The 12,390-nt window shown below is 35.7% G+C and overlaps 1 protein-coding gene across 1 annotated transcript in view; it reads left to right on the forward strand.

The window, feature by feature from the left end:
* Nucleotides 1-6,614, forward strand: part of LRRK2 (leucine rich repeat kinase 2) — a 137,826-nt gene extending 131,212 nt beyond the window's left edge. Inside the window, exons 48-51 of the mRNA XM_043563334.1 lie at nucleotides 1,151-1,303; nucleotides 2,983-3,191; nucleotides 5,268-5,339; nucleotides 5,956-6,614. Of these exons, the coding sequence (XP_043419269.1) occupies nucleotides 1,151-1,303; nucleotides 2,983-3,191; nucleotides 5,268-5,339; nucleotides 5,956-6,077 (556 nt within the window). The 3' untranslated portion in view covers nucleotides 6,078-6,614. The remainder of the gene's footprint in view (nucleotides 1-1,150; nucleotides 1,304-2,982; nucleotides 3,192-5,267; nucleotides 5,340-5,955) is intronic.
* The last annotated feature ends 5,776 nt before the right edge of the window (nucleotides 6,615-12,390 follow it).

The raw sequence follows: 12,390 nt of genomic DNA on the forward strand, positions 1-12,390 counted from the left end.
ATGGCACTTGCAAAGCTGTTCATCACCTGAAAGAGACGAGGATCTGGTTTCATAGACACTTGGAAGTATTTGCTGTCTTCTCAAAAAGTGTCTCCTGTTGCCTTCGTCTCTCCCTGGCTAAGCAGATACCTCATTGCTAATTAGATGCTGCTTCATCCTCATTACCCTCCTCATTGTCATCAGTTCGCGCTGACAGAGGCATGGTGGGTAGTGAGAGATGATGTGGTCTCTGGAGTCACAGGCCTCCAGAGACTTGTCGAGTCCTGCTTCTGTGGCATGCTGGTTATGTGGCCTCGAGCAAGTTATTTAGCCTTTGTTAACTTTCTCTCATTGCAGACATGGAGGTTTGTAGTATTTTGTAAGATTGTTACTGAGGATCAAATGAGAGAACGCACAGAAGCATTTTATAAATTCTAAAATGTTATGTAATATTTGTACTAGTTTGAACTGTCTTCTGTTATAAACAGCAAAAAAAAAAAAAAAACTCAGAAAGAAATTGTCTAGAATGTAGTGGCTCTCTGGCAGCACATATTTTTGCCTCCCTTGCCAGAATAAGAAAGAGGAAGAAAAAAAAAATCTTCCTGCCCTACAATAAACTAAAGGCTTTTAAACGGTGTGACATTTTCATGTCATTTATCTGGTCGAATTGCAACTTTAACCATTTTTACTTTTTCTTGGTTGTTCATTCCTTCTATTAGTTCATTCTGCATCCATCCATCCTCTGTCCGTCTACTTAACAAACTGCCTACTTTGTTAGCTAGGCATTTTTTTCTAGATAGGTTCTTATCTATCTACACTTGTATTTGCTAGATAGATAGGTACTTATCCATGGTGACTCTTTACTGGATTGTGGGTATATTGAAAAGACATGGTCCTTGTCCTTAAGAAACCACATTTGCAGTCTAGTGTCAGGGACACACTAATTAATGAATACGATTTGATACTTAATGAGGTCTGTAGTGTTACAGGTATACCAGTGCGGGAAAGGGAATGACTGGTATATTTTGATAGGTTAGGGAAGTATTCCAGAGGAGCTGACATTTAAGTTAAACATCAAAGGCTAAGTAGAAGTTTGCCATGAAGGTAGGGCCTATGCTAGCCAATCTGTTTGCAAGAAATGAAGAATAGTGACATTCTTTTGTCCCTCTAGGTTTTCTTATGCAGCTTTCAGTGATTCCAACATCATAGCAGTGGTGGTGGACACGGCTCTCTACGTTGCTAAGAAAAATAGCCCATTTGTGGAAGTATGGGATAAGAAGACTGAAAAACTCTGTGAACTTATAGACTGTGTGCACTTTTTAAAGTAAATTGTTTTCTTTAAATTGTATTTTACTGTGGAAAGAACTCAGTGTGAAATTGACCCTCTTAACAAATTTTTAGGTGTACAACATATTATTGTTCACTATAGGTACAATGTCATTGGTTCTTATTTTGTGCTTATTAGAGCCGTTTATATACTTCAGACTTAGAGAGGCAGTATGCCTAATTTTACTTTGTTTCTACCTCTAACTAGAACACTAAACAACTCAGAAACAAAATTGCTAATTCTTTTCAGCACCATCTCTTGCTATCTAGCAAGTAGTTTCATTTTGGAAAACTAAAAAAAAAATAGGAACATGATATATATGGTTTCTTCAAGATATTACAAAGAATATTCACCAATGAAAAAATAGTACGTGATTGAAAGTGATCATACTGGATTCCTTGCTGACTGTACATTTAGTAGTGTTACAATATCAAAGTTTACTACTTGTAATTAGACTACAGGTCCAAGGATACTTTGTTCTAAAGACAAAGTCACGAAACAATTTAAAAAATGGGGGAAACCTACTGCACTGACCAATGCACGAACTGCTTAAGGATGAAGGATCAAGACACCAGACTGACAACCAGTTCTTAGTCTAATCCAGCACATCTCAGACTTTAAATCACGCACATCTTTTGTGTGCTGCTGGTGGGAAAGGGGACCACTCAACCTTATTTGGGGAGGGGTAGAGAGGGAGGGAGACACAGAATCTGAAGCAGGCTCCAGGCTCTGAGCTGTCAGCACGGAGCCTGAACTCACCAACCACAAAATCATGACCTGAGCTGAAGTCAGACGCTTACCGACTGAGCCACCCAGGCGCCCCTGTTTTATCTTGTTTTTATGTATAGATTTTTTATTCTCTGGAGAACATTTAGATTACACACTGTATCTATAAAATGAAACTTCAAGGTTGACTTTCCCAGAATGTTTTCATTTTTCTCTGGATGGTAAGGAGATTGACATTCTGAAGTGTTGACAGTTCTGCCTGGTAAAGGTTCCCTTACTTCCTGAAGTCCTAAAAGTATTAGAACTGTTTTATTTCCGGACACCTCATTTTCGTCATGAATTATTCATTGGCTCAGAGAAACATTTAGTGGTTTGTATTGATATCTTTTACATGTAAATGATTAAAATTTAATTTTCCTTTGTAACTTTTAGACTTCATGGAAAGAAACTTTTTCTATTTATATTGGGCAAATTTATTCTTTTCTTTTACACTGGGTTATATAGGCTTATTATTTATAAAAATTATATCCATTTTTAAAGTTTATATATTTATTTTGAGAGAGAGAGAGAGAGAGAGAGAGAGAGAGAGAGAGAGAGGCAGAGAGAGAATCCCAAACAGGCTCCACTCTGTCAGCGTGGAGCCTGATGCAAACCTGAGCCAAAATCAAGAGACAGACGTTTAGCCAACTGAGCCACTTTATTTTATCCATTTTATTTACTTTAGAATTTCTTGAAGGGGCTGTGTTATCTTTGATAATTTATGTTTCAAGGAGAGAAGCCACTTTGATGTTCTGTATTTAGCAACACTCATTTTGTAGAATTTTAATGATCTATAATGTATACTATTACGCATTCATAATTTAAAATGCTATATATAGTGTGCATGTGTAGACATCTGCTTTATCTCTTAATTGTTGATAAAATTATTAATGCATACTTTATGGTTTTAGGGAGGAAATGGTAAAAGTAAACGCGGAATCAAAACACAAAATATCTTACTCTGGGAGAGTGAAAACTCTCTGCCTCCAGAAGAACACTGCCCTCTGGATAGGAACTGGAGGAGGCCATGTTTTACTCCTTGATCTTTCAACTCGTCGAATTATACGTATAGTTCACAATTTTTGTGATTCTGTCAGAGTCATGATGACAGCACAGTTAGGTAAGTTTCTTTCCTTTCAATCTTTTGTGATATTGTCTAAGACTTTAAAAATATGCTTTTATTTTTAATTTTAGTCTCACTCTCTAATGCCATTGGACATGTCTCAGTAGGTCACATCGTGAAACATAGAACTGGGATACATTTTAATAGGGTCATTAAAAAATGGAGGGAATGGATGCTTTCAGTCCCATTAGAGAAGATTATTGCAGCCGAGCACCGATTCTCTGTTCTACTTTCTCTGTATCTAAGGCAAAAGAGGAAATAGATAATTTTGAGTATTTTTAACTTAAAAATATTTTTGTAATGTTTCTTTATTTATTTTGAGAGAGAGAGAAAGAGAGTGAGTGGGGGAGGGGCAGAGAGAGAGAGTAAGAGAGAGAGAGAGAAATTCCCAGTGGGATGCTCACACTCACAAACTGTGAGATCATGCATGACCTGAGCCACATCAAGAGTCATAGGCTTAACTGTCTGAGCCACCCAGGCACCCTGAGTATTTTTAACTTTTTAACAAAAGGTATTAAAGCAAATGCTTATTTTAACCAATTTAAATTTCCTACCCTTCTTAAATTTGGTTTTTCATTCTATCAACAAATTTATATGCTTGTAACAATATATGCTTAACTCTACAATCTGCAGGTATTGACAATCATGATGTTTTATGCAGACTTTTATGTCTTTTCTTGCTCCTACTTTTCTATTTAAGTATGAAGAAATCATAACAGCACATGAAATATATTTTCTACATAAATACATTCCATTTTTTTCTTTTAACTAATTATTAGGCTTAGAGAATAGTATTAACATATATACTAAGTTGATCACCAAAATAACATGGGATTAGGTTCTGCAAAACGAGAGTTTATATAACTTTAGTAAATAAGTCCTAGTGTGTTTGACAGGTGAAGCAAATGGTCAATTCCTTTTACAGGAATATATTAAGGAGGGACAAGTGTTACTCCTTACTCTCACCCATTTTTTATGACTGGATGTTGAAATTGCACAGGAGTTACACTAGATGCTGTGAGTGATTGGTGACTCTCAGCATACCAGCGTTGTATCTCACAACAATAGTGGGTTGTCTCTCTACTTTTATTCTACCAAGGTTGTTAAGTCCTTTAATTTGTCTGTACTTTTGTACCCAAATCGTTGTTCATTACTGAAATTATGTGGAATTTCAGTGGTTTAATTGATTTTTAAAGTAAAGATAAATTTAAACATAATCCACAGGTGCGGCAGGTACAATGTGGCTTCACCTCACCTTTGTAGCCTCTGCCATTTATCACATTGCTCCCAGTGCTTTCTGATCTGGAGAATGTTCAGTCCCTCTGGGATACCATGCTTCACACTGCCTCAATGTTTTTCATGTGCTGCTCATTCTTTGCTTATTTAATTTCTGTAGTTAATTAAGCCAAGAAGGTACACTAACTCTTTTTTCCAAATGGTAACTCATATGTCAAAACCTTCAGAAGTGAACACTGATTAGGTCAACTTCCCTCTTTGGAGTTCTCATAACATCTCCCTTGCATAGCATACATCCTGGTCACGATTTTTTTTTTTCATTAGTGTCAATCTCCTCACTAGAATATAAACTCCATGTAGGTTGAGTCTGCATGTGTTTGTTTACTTCTTTACTCCCCAGGGCCTTTCCTCCTGTATAGAAGATGTATGACAAATATTTGTTGAGTAAATTAGTGAGTGACTTGAGAAGAACGTATGGTTCTGTGACAGAGTATCAGTGTATCATCCATCCAACTTTGTATCCAAATGATTCACATTTGACTAATGCCAAAGCAGTTTCACACACATCTCATTTAATATTATAACTCTGGGTGTATAAATATTAGACCCATTTTTCAAAAGTTAAATTATTTTCTCAGATTAACACAATTAATAAAAATTATAGCAAGGAATGGGCCACAAATTTTCCAACATTAAATAATTGCTGATCTTGGAGCATTTTATTCAGTATAATTGAAGTGTCTCCTAAAAGCAGAATATACGGTAATTTCTAATGACTTTTTAAAGTTCATCTTATTACATTGTTTTAACAGAAGACTCATATATTTTTTTTTAAAGGAAGCCTTAAAAATGTCATGCTGGTTTTGGGGTATATCCGGAAAAGTACTGAAGGCACACAACACCAAAAAGGTAGTGTTTAATAAGATACTGTAGTCCAAACACAGTACAATGACACTGATGATTATAACATGTTATGTGTTTTATACATTTATAATAAATATAACATATACTATAATACTTCAAGCATTTTAAATTGGTAGCTTCTTTATAGTGTAAATAATTTAAACATAAATTCTCAAAATTAAGTTTTAGTAGTTGAGTAGTATTTTTTCAGATGAAGTAGAAATATCAACCACTATAAAATGAGAAGTAGCCCAAATTTAAACTAAACGTGGTTATTTTTCCTTACAGTTTACCTATATCCATATGAGCTCCGATTTTGAACAGTGTTTGAAAAAACTATTTCTTTCAGAAAGTGAAACATCAGATTATTAAAAGTTCACACTCTTTTTGAAATGTAGTTGTTTCTGTAATACACTTCAAACATTTTCCAAATGTAGTTTCTTATGAATGGCAGTGATTTAGTAAATTTTTATAGCTGTTTTTATGTATATGTTTGTATAAGACAACTAAATATAAATGAACAAAATTGAAATGAAATAAAATAAAATAAAATAAAATAAAATAAAATAAAAAGGCCTTATGGCAGATCTTTGAACCATTATTTCATTTTTTTCCTTTGTAGAGATACAGTCTTGTTTGTCTGTTTGGGATATCAACCTTCCACATGAAGTGCAAAATTTAGAAAAACATATTGAAGTAAGAAACGAATTAGCTGAAAAAATGAGAAGAATATCTGTTGAATAAGAGGGATGTTGGAGATCTTTGCCTTTGGATGCGAAAATTATTCTCCTGTAAATATTTCTTTAAAAATGTTTACATATGAAAAGGACACTTCCACTTTTTGAAAAAGCTCATGTGTATATGAAGGAATGTTTATATATTTTATTTTATTTTAAATATAAATATGTGTAAAAATAATTTCACTGGAAATGTTTTAAAGAATTATTTAAAATATGACATTATATTTCCCACATCCTAATTAATTTTGTGGGTTAAGTAATGAAAGGAAAGCTAAAAAGTACATAATTGCAGGACTCATACCAAAATTTACAAAGTGATTAATTTTTTTGTTTTTATCCATAACGAAAGTAAACTTTATTTAAAATTCTGCATTTAAACGGGACTGCTGTTTGATTACTTTCTAGGTATTTTGCAAAGTAGAATAGTAATATCAGGACTGGTTCACATGTAATACATTCCTTCCTAAATTCCTTTTAAATGCACGTCTCATACATGCTTGTAAACTGAATTTTCACCAATAAATCCCTTCATTGGAATGTGCATCCTCTTTGTTGCTAATGCAAACAATGCGTTTCATGCATCTTCCCTCCATTTAAAAGAAAATGTCACGGAAAGTGCTGATGAGGAAATATAACGTATTGTTCTCATTCCCAGTAAAGACACGGCCACTTTCTCTTTTCCTGTTGTGCAGTTCAATTTTTGAATGTAGATACCCTGAAATTTGTATACTTGGTGTGAATACAGTGTTCAGTCTTCACGTGATATTTTTTATGTTTTAATTCGGGTTTTCAGTGGTAAGCCAGACCACTGGTTACTTGTTTCTAACCTGCGCCCTAACATTTCTACCTACCTACTTCCTAAATTTGTGATTCTGCAAATCCTGCATCACTCAGGAAGAAACCCTATTTCCAGAAATATAGAATTCCACAACTCCCATTGTGACTGTGGGGGCAAGTTTATAACACTCTTTATTTTGATGAAGAAGAAAGGAGTTTCAGGTTATGACAGGTAAAAATACCTGCTAACCTTGTCTTCTAAATTATGCCTAAATTGTTGGAGTATCTTCCCACAGTAGGAGTGTCAGGGCCGAGTGTCTAGGTAACAATTTGAGTGACATTTATGTCTTAAGGAAAAACTTTTTTGGTAAATCCATTGGCCCTCGCCAATAGTCATAAATTCAAACAATTCTCTATGACAGGATAACTTGTCCATTTAATATTCTCAGAACTCACCAGTGTTGTATTATAGGATGATTTAAAAAATAATGGACGAGTTTGTTCCTGTGATATTTCTCGTTGTTACTTTGTATTTATTGTAATTTTTTTACCAAGAAAATTATGAAGAAATACGTAAATGAACATTATATTTAAATGGAATAATAAACATTCTTAAAGCATGTTTAAGAATTTTAAAACTTTGTGATAATGTTTTATTTTTCACATATAGCTCTGTATCTGTCTAATATGAAATTTTTTATTAACCTGTGTATGGGACATCTAAAAAATGCTAACTAAAGTTTTCTCTTGGGGATTTATTCAGTTGCCTGTAGTACACATAGTTTTTAGGATCCCAGAATAAAACCTGATAGGCATGATATATTCCATTTTCAAATTCTCATAAAAATTTTCTTAAAATAGAATTGTTCCCTCTTGAGTACTGAAACAAAAAATGACTTTAGAACAATTTATTAAAAAAATTGGCAGACTCATTTTAAGTTTTCCCTGATTAGTACCCCCAAATGAGCTACTTATCATTATAAAAACATAAGTGTTTGTCTTTTTTTAATTGGATCATCTTTTTTAGGACATTCTGTCAATCTCTACATTTTATATATGTATGTATGTATGTATGTCTGTTTGTATGTATGTATTTATTTGGTTTTCATTTACATCCAAGTTAGTTAGCATATACTGCAATAATGATTTCAGGAGTAAATTCCAGTGATTCATCCCCTGCTTATAACACCCAGTGCTCATCCCAACAAGTGTCTTCCTTAATGCCCCTTACCCATGTAGCCCATGCCCCCACAACCCCTCCAGCAAACCTCAGTTTGTTCTCTGTATTTAAGAGTCTCTTATGTTTTGTCCCCCTCCCTGTTTTTATTTTTGCTTCCCTTCCCTTTTTATTTTTTTAAATATAATTTATTGTCAGATTGGTTTCCACACAACACCCAGTGCTCATCCCAACAGGTGCCCTCCTCCATGCCCATCACCCACTTTACCCTCTCCCCCACCCCCCATCAACCCTCAGTTTATTCTCAGTTTTTAAGAGTCTCTTATGGTTTGCCTCCTTCCCTCTCTGTAACTTTTTTTTCCCCCTTCCCCTCCCTGATGGTCTTCTGTTAGGTTTCTCAGGATCCACATATGAGTGAAAACATACGGTGTCTTCCTTTCTCTGCCTGACTTATTTCACTTAGCATAGTACCTTCCAGTTCCATCCACGTTGCTGCAAATGGCCAGATTTCATTCTTTCTCATTGCCAAGTAGTATTCCATTGTATATATAAACCACATCTTCTTTATCCGTTCACCAGTTGATGGAATTTAGGCTTTTTCCATAATTTGGCTATTGTAGAAAGTGCTGCTATAAACATTGGGGTACACGTGCCCCTATGCATCAGCACTCTTGTACCCCTTGGGTAAATTCCTAGCAGTGGTATTTCTGCGTCATAGGGTAGTTCTATTTTTAATTTTTTGAGGAACCTCCAGACTTTTCCAGAGCAGCTGCACCAGTTTGCATTCCCACCAACAGTGCAAGAGGGTTCCCATTTCTCTGCATCCTTGCCAGCATCTGTAGTCTCATGACTTGTTCATTTTAGCCACTCTGAACAAGTGAGGTGGTATCTCAGTATGGTTTTGATTTGTATTTCCCTGATGAGGAGTGACGTTGAGCATCTTTTCATGTGTTGGTTGGCCATCTGGATGTCTTCTTTAGAAAAGTGTCTATTCATGTCTTCTGCTCATTTCCTCACTGGATTATTTGTTTTTTGGGTGTGAAGTTTTATGAGTTCTTTATACATTTGGATACTAGCCCTTTATCCGATAATGTCATTTGCAAATATCTTTTCACATTCTGTCGGTTGCCTTTTAGTTTTGTTGATTCCTTTGCAGTGCAGATTTGCTTCACTTCCCTTATATTCATCTGTTTTGTATCTTAATGTCCTCATATGAGTGAAGTCATATGATATTTGTCTTTCTCTGACTAATTTCACCTACCATAAAACCCTCTAGTTCCATCCACGTTGTTGCAGATGTCAAGATTTCATTCTTTTTGAATGACGAGTAATACTCCATTGTGTGTATACACACACACACACACACACACACACACACACACACCCTATCTTCTTTATCCATTCATGGTCGATGGACATTTGGGCTCTTTCCATACTTTGGCTATTGTTGATAGTGTTGATATAAACGTTGGGGTGCATGTGCCCCTTCGAAACAGCACACCTGTATCCCTTGGATAAATACCTTGTAGTGCAATTGATGGGTCGTAGGGTAGTTCTATTTTTAATTTTTGGGGAACCTCCATACTGTTTTCCAGAGTGGCTGCACCAGTTTGCATTCCCACCAACAATGCCAAGAAGATCCTCTTTCTCCACATCCTCGCCAACATCTGTTGTTGCCTGAGTTATTAATGTTAGCCATTCTGAACAAGTGTGAGGTGGTATCTCATTGTGGTTTTGATTTATATTTCCCTGGTGATGAGTGATATTGAGCATATTTTAATGTGTCATTTGGCCATCCGGATGTCTTCTTTGGAGAAGTGTCTATTCATGTCTTTTGCCCATTTCTTCACTGGAGTATTTGTTTTTGGGGTGTTGAGTTGGATAAGTTCTTTATAGATTTTGGATACTAACCCTTTATCTGATATGTCATTTGCAAATATCTTCTCCCATTCTGTCAGGTGCCTTTTAGTTTTGCTGATTGTTTCCTTCTCTGGGCAAAAGCTTTTTATTTTGATGAGGTTCCAGTTGTTCATTTTTGCTTTTGCTTCCCTTGCCTCCAGAGATGTGTTGAGTAAGAAGTAGCTGTGGCCAAGGTCAAAGAGGTTTTAACCTGCTTTCTCCTCGAGGATTTTGATGGCTTCCTGTCTTACGTTTAGTAGGTCTTTAATCCATTTTGAGTTTATTTTTGTGTATGGTGAAGAAAGTGGTCCAGGTTCATTCTTCTGCATGTCACTGTCCAGCTTTCCCAGCACCATATGCTGAAGAGACTGTCTTTATTCCATTGGATATTCTTTCCTGCTTTGTCAAAGATTAGCTGGCCATATGTTTGTGGGTCCATTTCTGGGTTCTCTATTCTGTTCCATTGATCTGAGTGTCGGTTTTTGTGCCAGTACCATACTGTCTTGATTACTGCAGCTTTGTAGTATAGCTTGAAGTCCAGGATTGTGATACCTCCTGCTTTGGTTTTCTTTTTCAAGATTGCTTTGGCTCTTGGGGGTCTTTTCTGGTTCCATACAAATTTTAGGATTATTTGTTCTAGCTCTGTGAAGAATGCTGGTGTTACTTTGATAGGGATTGCATTGAATACGTAGATTGCTTTGGGTCATATCGACATTTTAACAATATTTGTTCTTCCTATCCAGGAGCGTGGGGTATATTTCCATTTTTTTGTCTTCTTCAATTTCTTTCATAAGCTTTCTATAGTTTTCAGTGTATAGATTTTTCACCCCTTTGGTTAGATTTATTCCTAGGTATTTTATTGTTTTTGGTGCAATTGTAAATGGGATCGATTCCTTGATTTCTCTTTCTGTTGCTTCATTGTTGGTGTATAGGGATGCAACCGATTTCTGTGCATTGATTTTATATCCTGCCACTTTGCTGAGTTCATGAATCAGTTCTAGCAGTTTTTTGGTGGAATCTTTTGGGTTTTCCATGTAGAGTATCATGTCATCTACAAAGAGTGAAAGCTTGACCTCCTCCTGGCTGATTTGGATGCCTTTTATTTCTTTGTGTTGTCTGATTACAGAGGCTGAGACCTCCAATACTATGTGGAATAACAGTGGCATGAGTAGACATCCCTGTGTTTTTCCTGACCTTAGGGGGAAACCTCTCAGTTTTTCCCCATTGAGGATGATATTAGCATTGGGTCTTTCATATATGGCTTTTATGATCTCAAGGTATGATCCTTCTATCCCTACTTTCTTGAGGGTTTTTAGCAAGAAAGGATGCTGTATTTTGTGAAATTCTTTCTCTACATCTATTGAAAGGATCATATGGTCCTTGTCCTTTCTTTTATTGATGTGATGAATCACGTTAATTGTTTTGTGGATATTGAACCAGCCCTGCAACCCAGGTATAAATCCCACGTGGTTGTGGTGAATAATTTTTTTAATGTATTGTTGGATCCGGTTGGCTAGTATCTTGTTGAGGATTTTTGCATCCAAGTTCATCAGGGAAATGGGTCTATAGTACTCCTTTTTAGTGGGGTCTCTGGTTTTGGAATCAAGGTAATGCTGGCTTCATAGAAAGAGTTTGGAAGTTTTCCTTCCATTTCTGTTTTTTGGAACAACTTCGAGAATAGTTGTTAACTCTTCCTTAAATGTTTGGTAGAATTCCCCTGGAAAGCCATCTGGCCCTGGACTCTTGTTTTTTGGGAGATTTTTGATAACTAGTTCAATTTCTTTACTGGTTGTGGGTCTGTTCAAATTTTCTATTTCTTCCTGTTTCAGTTTTTGTAGTTTTATATGTTGCTAGGAATTTGTCCATTTCTTCCAGATTACTATTAGTATATAATTGCTCATAACATTATCTTATTGTTATTATTTCTCTGTGTTGGTTGTGATCTCTCCTCTTTCATTCTTAATTTTATTTATTTGGGTCCTTTCCTTTTTCTTTTTGATCACACTGGCTAGTGGTTTATCAATTTTGTTCATTCTTTCAAAGAACCAGCTTTTGGTTTCATTGATTTGTTCTACTGTTTGTTTGTTTGTTTGTTTCAATAACATGGATTTCTGCTCTAATCTTTATTATTTCCTGTCTTCTGTTGGCCCTGGGTTTTATTTGCTCTTCTCTTTCCAGTTCTTTAAGGTGTAGTGTTAGGTTGTGTATCTGAGACCTTTCTTCCTTCTTTAGGAAGGCCTGGATTGCTATATACTTTCCTCTTATTACCACCTTGCCTGCGTCCCAGAGGTTTTGAGCTGTGGTGTTATCATTTTCATTGGCTTCCGTGAACTTTTTAATTTCCTCTATAACTTCTTGGTTAGCCCATTCATTCCTTAGTAGGATGGTGTTTAGTCTCCAAGTATTTGTTACCTTTCCAAATTTTTTCTTGTGGTTGATTTTGAGTTTCATAGTGTTGTGGTCT

Source organism: Prionailurus bengalensis, chromosome B4, assembly GCF_016509475.1.
Source record: "Prionailurus bengalensis isolate Pbe53 chromosome B4, Fcat_Pben_1.1_paternal_pri, whole genome shotgun sequence".
Classification (NCBI taxonomy): domain Eukaryota; kingdom Metazoa; phylum Chordata; class Mammalia; order Carnivora; family Felidae; genus Prionailurus; species Prionailurus bengalensis.